Raw genomic sequence first — 10,688 nt, 5'->3', positions numbered from 1 at the left:
CGAGAGAGGGCCGGCCGCTCTGCCAAGGCTGCCAGCAAGGGGCGAATGCGGATGGCCCCGCTGGGGCCTGGAGCAGGGGTGTCACGCGGTTAGCAGCAGCGGTGACGCATCAGGGGGCTGCCTTATCCACCCCCGCCACACCAGAGGCCACGGCCGCCACCTGACTCCCCGCCCAGGATAACCACGTGCGCAGAGGGACGTGTGCCAGCCGTGTCTGTGCGCAAGCGCCACGCTCCCGCGCCTGCGCAGTAAGGAGCAGGGGGGCGGGGCCGCGCTCGCCGAGTTCGGGGGAACGCGGAAGCGGCTGAGTTTTGCCTACTGGAGGGGGGCCTGTCGCTATGGCAACCGCTGCCGCTGCCGAGGGTCCGCTGGAGGCCCGGGTGCAAGTAGCCAAACGTAAGAGAGAGGCCCGGGAGGGAGCCTGAGACCCGGGCCCGAGCCCCAGCCCCCTCCCCGACCTGAGACCCCATCCCAAGCTGGGGGCCTGGAGCCGTGCCCCCCCCCCCGAGTGCCGCGCTGCTCATGTGCCCCCACCTCCCACGGGCTGGCCTCTGGCTCCTGAGCGGGAGCCGCTAGCAGGCTGGCGCTGTTGCCCTAGGAGGGGTCTCAGGGGGTCGGCCCTGCCCCAGGAGACCCTGTAGAGTTGGGGTCTGGTCCCCTCACACGCCCCAGGCTACGAGAGGGGCCGGCGCGCCCATCCCACAGGGACCCGCACTTGTCTGTTGGCCATCGTGACCGCTGGGGCGGGAACGGGGCACGGCCTGAGCTCTTAGTTCCCCCATCACCTGTTGGCAGGTGTGAGCCAACCGGGTGGCATCGCTCTGTGGCCAAAAGAGCAGGGTCTCCATCCCCTAACCAAGCAGGGGTTGTTTCAGCAGTGACGGGCTGGGGTGCTGGCTTGGCTGATTGCCCTTCACAAGGCTGAGTTAGTCTTTTCCCCCCACACACCGCGCTCCCCACTGTCATACACAATGTTAAACCTTCCAGACGTGGGTGATGGCACCTGTCTTCTGTTATAGGCAGCTGGTGCCATTTCTCTTTCTGTCTCACATGTGACTTGCTACAGCCTTTATTTGGCAAATATTCTTTGCTTACAATGACACTGAAGTGAGAAGAATGGAGCAGCAACAGGGAGAGGAAAATGTCTTCACTTAGATGGGCAGCCTATGGCTTTGTCATGAAAAGCTTTTCCAGGCTAATAAGACTATCACAATTCTTCGCAAAAGGAACTGATGCTTACTAACCATTTTTCAGAGTAACAGCTGTGTTAGTCTGTATTCGCAAAAAGAAATGGAGTACTTGTGGCACCTTAGAGACTAACCAATTTATTTGAGCATAAACTTTCGTGAGCTACACAAGTACTCCTTTTCTTTTCCTAACCATTTATATAGCACACAAATTATCATCATGCTATTCCAAACATAGAGTAAGTCTGGTTCACTGCTCCAGAATGCATATTGTTTATGGGCTTGATCCTGCAGTATGCCAAGCTCTTCCAGGAGTTGCTAAGTGCCCTCAGCCCCTAGGTAAGTCAGTTGGAGTTATGGGTGCTTGGGCACTAGGGCACTGCCAGGCTCTGTTGCAGCCGTGATCAATTGTTGAAGGAACACAGCCAGCAGTGTGTTCAATCCAGTATCTCAGGATCAAGCCATGTAAAGAAAATACAGAGCAGAAGAGAACTACTCAGATGAAGCAGTGGAGAGATTATTTGTGGGAAGAACAGGAGGAATGTTACAAAGGGGTTTGAAGGAGAAGAAAGAGTTTAGTGGACAGGACTGGGGGACTGTTGCAACACCTTCTGAAGGGGACATAGGGAACAGTTCTCAATCAGTGATCAAAGATGGGAAAAAATGACAGTAGGCACAGCCAATAGAAATGATCAGACTCAAAGATCTTTCCTGAAATCATTGTCTTCACATCATTTAATTTTTGCCTTTGTAATAATAAGGGAAACTTACAGAGGCCTACCCCTGAAATAGATAAAATATTTATTGATTTAAAATCAAGCTGTTAAATCAACTTTATGCAATTTTACAGATAACTTTGTGGGTTAATTGTTTATTAATCTAAAATGTACACCCCATGTTGAAAATAAATGTAACAAAAAGATGTGTGCTGTTTTTACTATCTTGTGTGTATTTCAGTATTTGACTAACTTTCCCTTACCTCTGTACTGTTCATTTATAACCTGATTAGAGGATCCTGCTGTGGAGACAGCAGAGGAAGCTAAGGAACCAGCAGAAGCAGATATCAATGAGCTTTGTAAGGATATGTTCAACAAAATGGCCACTTACTTAACAGGTGAACTGACAGGTAAGGCAAACTGTGAAACTAACAAACCTGGCTAGCATAGAGATAAACTGTTTAAAAAAAGAAATACTTTGCTTAGCATTTTAGGGCTTGTCTACACAGGGATACTCAGGAAAAGTAATCCAAATTAATTAAAGGTGTGAATTAAAAATGGATTAGTTAAACTGCGTTCAGCTCCTGCGTGGGCAGAATTAAAGTGGCTTTAATATAATTTAAGGGTTTTATGTACACAAGCCATTAGATTATGGCAACCTGGGGTGTGAATCCACCCTGCACTAGCCTGCCCCAGTCTAACTGTCCAAATGCACCCTGCTGATGTGCATTAATAGTTCATTAATGTGCTCTGAGCTAGTCCCATTTCAAAGAGGATGAGATCAAAGTGCTCTAACGAACTGTTAACACATGTCAGCGGGGTCACATGGGCAGTTAGATGACTGCCACTTGGATCATATGTTAAGATAGAACATCAGAGCATCTGAATGTAAAGCTAAAGAGGGCCCCAGATTGATGTGACGTTTTATCTTTCAAAAAGTTTTTAGTGTGGTACTGAATCAGGTTAACTATTTCTTCTTCTGAGAGCTTGTCTATACGAACACTTAATTTGTGGCAAGGTGAGGTGGAAATCTATTTCGCTGTAGCCTGCCATGCACTAAGTGCCTGCATGGACACTGCTACCACGTGCTAAAAGTTCCCTAGTGTGCTTTAATCTATTCCCTAACTCTGTAAGCGTCTATACTAAAAGGTAGCTCCCACTGATGTAACTCGCCCACTTCACCGACTTAATAACTCCACCTCTGCGAGAGGCGTAGTGATTAGGTCGATGTAGTTAGGTCGAAGCAGTGTCAGTGTAGACACTGCATTGCTTACATTGACTGTTGCTGCCTTTCAGAAGCCATCCCACAATGCCTCATGCTGACAGTCAAATCGGTACAAGCGCTCCTGGTGAGGACGCACACTGCCAACACAAGGTGTGTAGTGTGGACATGCAAATCACTGTGGTGGCTGTACGTTGACATAACTTAGGTCCACTTAATATTGTAATGTAGACTTGCCCTAAGTGTTCACATAGACAAGCCCCCATTGGGGAGGGAACAGATGTAGAGCAAGAGGGACCTGTAAACATGTTGCATCTTCATGACTGGACCAAAGCTGACTTTGGAACTGAGCTGGGCTGCCATTCTCCTGTGACAAGTATAACTCACCTCCATAGGTGGGGGAAGTAAAGGCCATGTAATGGAACCACAGCTGTCCCCTTTAAGAACAGCAGGAAGCTGCAGCAAAGACTACATGGGAAGGGCTCCCCTGCAGGAAAGACTGAAGTCAAGGAGGTCACCCCCAACTAGGAGTAGCCTGCTAAGGCAGGAGAAAGACCCTGAGACCAGGGGAGTTTGGAAGTCAAAGCTAGAAGGCTGAGCTCCAGACAGATAAAGCCTGAGAGTGGTCATTGAATGGGGACCCTGCTCCAGGAAAGAGGGCTGGGGATTCCCTAGCTGAGGGGAAGAGAGACACTGAACTGGGGTTGGGGCCTGGAGTGCCAGTGTGTACCGAGGGGACTGAATAAAGGCATAAGGTTCCTGCATGCAGATCAGCTTTCAGGATCAAGGCCTTTAGCTTTGTAAATAGAAGGTTTTGCCTTCCAGAATGATAGGTACTGTAGAAATGTATAAAATAAGTTCTTGTTTTTTACTGAATATGCTACACATTTATTCTTTAGTCCATTTGATATTTCAGTCCGCAAGATTTGATCCCCTCGTTTTTAGGGAGCATCTTGCTAAGAGCCGTATTATTGAATGAGATATTCTCAGCTGTGTTCAGCTGTCACCTTGAACTCTTCAGCTCTGAACAGCACTTAGATTCCAAACTGTGCTAGTTGTTTTTATAAAGGTGTAAGTATTTTCTCTTTTTTCGAAAGCCACCAGTGAAGACTACAAACTCCTGGAAAACATGAACAAGCTGACTAGCTTGAAATATCTGGAAATGAAAGATATTGCTGTAAACATTAGTCGAAACCTGAAGGACCTAAATCAAAAATGTAAGTAAAAACGAGTCAGGAATGACTATAGTAAATGGATGTTATACTGTAAACGAAGCATCTAGGAGCCTATAGTTCAAACTCCTATTAATTTCTGAAGGAGAAAAAAGTCTGTAAAGGTTGTATGTGCCTAGAATATGTGATAAGTCTAGAATAATTTTCGTTTGAAGCTGATGGTTAAATGAGTGGAGCTCTCTGAATAGTACTCATCCTCCACCCTTTGCTTTTGTGCGGGAGACGAAGGTTGGCTTTGTGATTAGTTAGCAGAAGTGAAGCCAGGAACCCTGGATTGTATTCCCAGCTCTGTCAGAGTCCCATTGTGGCATTGGGCAAGTTAGCGTCTGATCCAACTTAAAGTCAATGGAAAGACTCCACTGACTTTGAGGGAGAGTTTGCTCAGGTCCATAAGGTTACTGTAGGAGGGCTTGTGGTACTGCCACCCTTACTTCTGTGCTGCTGCTGGCAGTGGTGCTGCCTTCAGAGATAGGCAGCTGGAGAGCGTCAGCTGCTGGCTGGGAGCCCAGCTCGGAAGGCAGAGTCGCCACCAGCAGCAGCGCATAAGTATGGATGGCATAGTATGGTTGTCATAAATATAAAGGGAAGGGTAACCACCTTTCAATATACAGTGCTATAAAATCCCTCCTGGCCAGAGGCAAAACCCTTTCACCTGTAAAGGGTTAAGAAGCTAAGGTAACCTCGCTGGCACCTGACCCAAAATGACCAATGCGGGGACAAGATACTTTCAAATCTGGAGGGGGGGGGACAAAGGGTTTGTCTGTCTGTGTGATACCTTTGCCGGGAACAGATCAAGGATGCAATCCCTCCAACTCCTGTAAAGTTAGTAAGTAATCTAGCTAGAACATGCGTTAGGTTTTTCTTTGTTTTGGCTTGTAAATTCACTGTTCTGGCGGGAATGTGTATTCCTGTTTTTGTGTCTTTTTGTAACCTAAGGTTTTGCCTAGAGGGATTCTCTATGTTTTGAATCTGATTACGCTGTAAAGTATTTACCATCCTGATTTTACAGAGGTGATTCTTTTACCTTTCCTTTAAATAAAATTCTTCTTTTAAGAACCTGATGGATTTTTCATTGTTCTTAAGATCCAAGGGTTTGGGTCTGTGTTCACCTGTACCAATTGGTGAGGATATTATTATCAAGCCTTCCCCAGGAAAGGGGGTGTGGGGTTTGGGGGAATATTTTGGGGGAATAGGACTCCAAGTGGTCCTTTCCCTGTTCTTTGTCTAAAACACTTGGTGGTGGCAACATTTTATCTAATCCAAGGGCAAAGACTTTGTGCCTTGGGGAAGTTTTAACCTAGGCTGGTAGAAATAATCTTAGCAGGTCTTCCATGCGGGTCCCCACATCTGTACCCTAGAGTTCAGAGTGGGGAAGGAACCTTGACAATGGTATTGCCACCCTTACTTCTGTGCTGCTTCCTGCAGAGCTGGGCCCTCAGTCAGCAGCTGCCACTCTCTGGCCGCCCAGCTCTGAAGGCAGCAGCGCAGAAGTAAGGGTGACATGGTATGGCATTGCCACCCTTACTTCTGCCCTGCTGCTGGCGGGACGCTGTCTTCAGAGCTGAGCGCCAGGGCAACAGCTGCCTCTCTCTGGCCGCCCAGCTCTGAAGGTTGTGCGGAAGTAAGGGTGGTAATACCACAATTCCCCCTAAAATAACCTTGTGACACCCCCCCTTCCCCCGCCGCAACTCCCTTTTGGGTCAGGACCCCCAATTTGCAAAACTCTGGTCTCCTCCGTTAAATCAGTATGTAGTATAGGGTAAAAGTACACAAAAGACCAGATTTCACAGACCGTAATGCGTTTTACGTGGCCGTAGCCGTGAATTTGGTAGGGCCCTAATCATTGTGAATGTCCTGGCCCAGGATCGGTGTTCCCTCTAATTTTTTACATCCTTGTCCGGAATGCATTTTGTTATGTGCACCAATATGGAGGTGATGTGTGACACATCACCTTCATATTGGTGCACATATCAAAAATCATGTGATGGGGGTGGGGCCAAGGAGTTTGGCATGTGGGAGGGGGCTCAGAGCTGGGGCAGAGGGTTCGGGTGCGGGGTGGGTGAGGGTTTTGGCTGGAGTTGAAGGCTCCGGGGTGGGCTGGGGATGAGGGGCTCAGGGCTGGGGCAGAGGGTTGGTGTGTGGGGGGGGCCGGGGATGAGGGGTTCGGGAGGGGGCAGAGGGTTGGAGTGCGTGGGGGGGCTCTGGGAAGGAGCCAGGGATGAGGGATTTGGGGTGGAGGCTGCCCAGGGGCTACAGTGGGGAGAGAGGACTCCTCCCAGCCCTCTCTTACCACAGCAGCTCGGAGCCGAGGGAGAGGCACCTCTCCCTGGCTGTGGCAGCTCCGACGGGGCGGGGCCAAGCCGAGGTAGGGGCTCCTCTCCCCTGACAAGTCTGGGACAGGTCTGTGTTGGGGGAGAGGTGCCTCTCCCACAGCCAGTCCAGGGCAGGTCTGCGCTGGGGCTGGCGGCGAGGGGTGCCTCTCCCTGCCCCAGCAGGTCTGCGCTGAGGTGCCTCTCCCTGCCGCAGCCCTGAGCCCCTGCACAGGGCTTAAGAGGCAGCTGCGCAGCCGCGTAGCTTCGAGGGAACGTAGCTCAGGATATGTACTTACCTACCTTTGGAAAGACCTCATAATTTTTTTTTATTCAGTACCTGTTTCTGAAAGAGTGAAAGTTTCTTTCTAAGATTGGGATGACTTTCTAGGAAGTGTTAGTGGATCTTCAGAATCTGGGTTTGTGTAAATGTCAGTTATATACCTTCCATCACAGATACAGTTATGTACACATGATCTTGTTTTCCAAACACCGTAAAGCTTTGCAATTCAACATCAATGCTGATAATGAATCAATCCTGCTTGATTACTGCTGAAAGCTGGAGATTTCTAGGATATATGTACAAAATGGGTGATAGCCCTTGTGCAGCTATCTGTCTTGTACACCATTTATAAAGCTATATACTATAGATAATAAAATGCCTGTACAGTGAGTGAAGTAAATAGGTTTTTCCTTTCATTCTCATAACTAGGCTACATACTCAGTATATTTGCATTCAGCTGATTAGAAACCGATTGAGAATTTAAAAAGATACTTGTATTGATTTAATTCTCACTGTATATTTTTTTTGGTGATGAGTTTGAGAATAGTTTAATTTTTATAATATACTTAAAAATCCATCTCTAGACACTTGTTCTTTTTGTCATCTGTAAAATATATTGACCAAACAATGTCCTGAGAAGCTCTTTGTTTCAGGTCTGAACTGTTCCCTCTCAGCGAATTAGTAAGAATTGATTGGTCTGGTTTTCCCCCCTTTTTTAAGATGCTGGTCTTCAGCCGTATCTGGAACAAATCAACCTCATTGAAGAGCAGGTGGCAGCTCTTGAACAAGCAGCCTACAAGCTGGATGCCTATTCGAAAAAACTTGGTAACCATGTTCCTGTATTGTTATTATTGAGCAGGATAGCCTATTGTACAATGTACGTGGAAGAAGCCAGGAGTAATTTTCATAAAGATTTAACTAGTCTGTGTTGGAACTCTGAAAATGCAGTATGTGATTTTCCTCCTTTCAGGAAAGTGAGTAATAGAAATGTTCTGGAATAGCAAGAAGCATATTATAACATGGGTATATTAGAAGTAGCAGGCTTTATGTGAAGGCTGACTATAGTGTGGGTATTGTTGCAATGTAATTATTAACACCAACTGATTATGCAAGGCACTCAATATCTGGTGCCTAAAGATGCAGATAGGTCCTCTTAAAAATTTCACCTAAGGAGGTTATGTGCATAAATCCCATTGATTTCCATGGGAGCTAAGCACCCAGTGGTATTTTTAAAAGCACCTGTTTGCAAATATAGGTGCCTAAATACCTTTGAAAAACTGTCCCAAGTGCCTCTTGTGACTCTGAAGTCAAGGGTAATCTAGAATACACAGCAGTTTACAGGATTGGGTCCTTTAGCCCTCCTCTCAGTTCTAACAACCATTCTGTTTTTCTTCTGCAGAAGCAAAGTACAAAAAACTGGAGAAACGATGAAATTCTACAACAAAAGGACACTTTCCTAAGATACGAGAATTGGGTCATGACTCAGATTGACTTGTCAAATTCCTAAGGTTTGAACTGCACCAAACATACAAGCTGTTATTCTGGAAGAGCCGTGTAGCCAGCGGGATGGATGCCTTGGCTAAGGACTTGACTGTAGCAGACATCAGACTAGTAATGTTGCTGTGTGTCTATTCCTTCTGAGGCTAGAAAACCTTCCCTTTTCTCAGAAGCCTGTTCTTTTACTGCCTCTATTATTGAGCTGTAGTCAAAAGCTGAAAGCTACACTGAGCTCTTATGAGTTACCATAAGACAGTGTTCAAATGTAATACTTCCTGAGTTCCATAGGGCCTTGTAGAAAACTTCCTCCATAGCCTACCAATACATTCTCCTCTACAACTGTAGGACCGGAAATTCCCCTTGTTCCACTGCTTCCTTTTCCTCACTTAGAGCCCCGTGTCTAGCATAAATATTCTTTCCATCTGTACTGTCTAAAGATCTGTTTTCAGAGGTGCGAGCATGGTTTTGGATCCTCTTAAATTTGTCTTGGTATCCAGACTCTGTGGAAAGCGGAATAATAGTTATAGCTTTACCATAAAATTTTTCTCCATTGCAAAAGTCTTGAAACTATCTCAGATTTTGTTTCTGAGAACTGGTTTCTCATGCTTTATGCAGGTTTATCCTTTTAATGTAGCTGAGAACAGAAGCATCTAACTGTCATTGAGTGTATTTAGAGATCACAGGAGAAGATATTTAAGACTAATTCTGTACTTTGAAGTGGAAGTGGATTAAGCAAAGATACATTTGGAAAAAGGTACTTAAATTGTCAACAGCTTATTCCAGAATATCCCAGGATAACTCCATGTGTTGACAAGCCTTAAGTAAATATGTAACAGGCTAGAAAAGCTAGGATCTTGCATTATGAAAACAAGTGATGATTCATAATCAGTTTCATGGAGATACTTCCCAGTACTAGGAGATTGTATCTTGTGTAAGTGAGTTGTATAGACCTCCCTGCAAGTTATGGTACTACTTATTTATCTGCTTTTTAGTTATCTAAAAGCAAACTTTTGATGGGACACCAATAATATTTATGGTGTCAATGCTATGTAGTGTAGGTATGAGATAGGAACCAAAGACTTATCAGCTGAAAATAAGCTGTTCCCTTTGTAACAATGGGATATGAACATTACAAATAAAAGCCAGATTTATCAATTCATGAGTTTTAGTGAGGTGGTATTGGAGGGTAGACTAAGCTTCAGGACAAAAAGAGTGCCTCCAAAGACGATCAAAGGAGAGGTTAACTATAACAAACTTGTCTTTCTACTACATTTAGTCGATTTCTTGTTGCACTTCTGCCCTTAGAATATTTGATCCTTGGTGTTCTATGTGTGCCCTGTTAAGGAGACTTAAGTTGTATTCAGTTTATAACTAACAAACAGGTTGTAGACTTAACACAATCAGGTCTCAGGCCCTGTTGTACTATAAGAGCATTTCTTCAACCTTTGCTGGGTATTTCCCATGGGGAAAGTGGGCATTTTACTGTAGTTATTAGAGATGGATTTCTTTATATCTGATTAATAAAAAGGCTGACAGTGAGTCATGAGCATGTAATTTTTTTTTTTTGAAGAAACAAGCTTTCAGCTTGGGAACTGAATGCTAAAGTTTGCCCTGAAGGGGTTTCAGGTTGAGGGAGAAGTTTGCTTTCTGGATGAACAGTGAGTAGCAGTAGTGGAAGCTTGCTCTCTAATGTTGCAGAGCAAAAATTATTCTTTATAGCAGCACTGTAAATGAAAGTGTACCAACCCTACAAAGCACATGGACAAGGGGGATCCAGTGGGTATAGCACACTTAGATTTTCAGGAAGCTTTTTACAAGGCCCCTCACCAAAGCCTCTTAAGCAAAGTAAGCTGGCATGGTATAAGAGGGAAGGTCCTCATGGATTGGTAACTGGTTAAAAGATAGGAATAAACGGTGAGTTTTCAGAATGAAGAGCAGTATAGTGGTGTCCTACAGTAGTCTGTACTGGGACCAGTCCTTATTAATAAGGTATCTGGAAAAAGGGGTAACTAGATGGCAGAATTTGCTGAGGATACAAAACTACTCAAGAAAGTTAGCCTTGGGCAGACTGCAAAGAGCTACAAGAGGCTCTCTCAAAACTGGGTAACAAAATGGTAGATGAAATGTTAATAGATGTAAAGTAATGCACATTGGGAAACAATCCTAACCATACATAGAAAATGGGGTCTAAATTAGCTGTTGCCACTCACTGAGATCTTGGAGTCATTGTGGATAGTTCTCT

General features: G+C 45.5%; 1 protein-coding gene across 1 annotated transcript; it reads left to right on the top strand.

Annotated features, from left to right (window-relative positions):
• Window positions 1-256: 256 nt before the first annotated feature.
• Window positions 257-10,374, top strand: BLOC1S2 (biogenesis of lysosomal organelles complex 1 subunit 2). Its single transcript, XM_073352904.1, has 5 exons — window positions 257-396; window positions 2,197-2,313; window positions 4,223-4,342; window positions 7,670-7,774; window positions 8,349-10,374. The coding sequence occupies exons 1-5, from the start codon at window positions 339-341 to the stop codon at window positions 8,378-8,380; spliced, it is 432 nt and encodes a 143-aa protein (XP_073209005.1). The 5' UTR covers window positions 257-338; the 3' UTR covers window positions 8,381-10,374.
• The last annotated feature ends 314 nt before the right edge of the window (window positions 10,375-10,688 follow it).

This window comes from Lepidochelys kempii, chromosome 7 (assembly GCF_965140285.1).
Source record: "Lepidochelys kempii isolate rLepKem1 chromosome 7, rLepKem1.hap1, whole genome shotgun sequence".
NCBI lineage: Eukaryota > Metazoa > Chordata > Testudines > Cheloniidae > Lepidochelys > Lepidochelys kempii.
The sequence above is the reverse complement of the archived record's forward strand: the minus strand, read 5'-3'. Positions and strand labels throughout refer to the sequence as shown.

Bases quoted from the DNA above. Each gene is read 5' to 3' on its own strand.
- BLOC1S2 (XM_073352904.1), top strand. From the start codon at position 339: ATGGCAACCGCTGCCGCTGCCGAGGGTCCGCTGGAGGCCCGGGTGCAA. The intron at 2,314-4,222 runs GTAAGGCAAACT...TTTTTTCGAAAG, and splicing joins CTTAACAGGTGAACTGACAG to CCACCAGTGAAGACTACAAA. The intron at 4,343-7,669 runs GTAAGTAAAAAC...CCCTTTTTTAAG, and splicing joins GAAGGACCTAAATCAAAAAT to ATGCTGGTCTTCAGCCGTAT.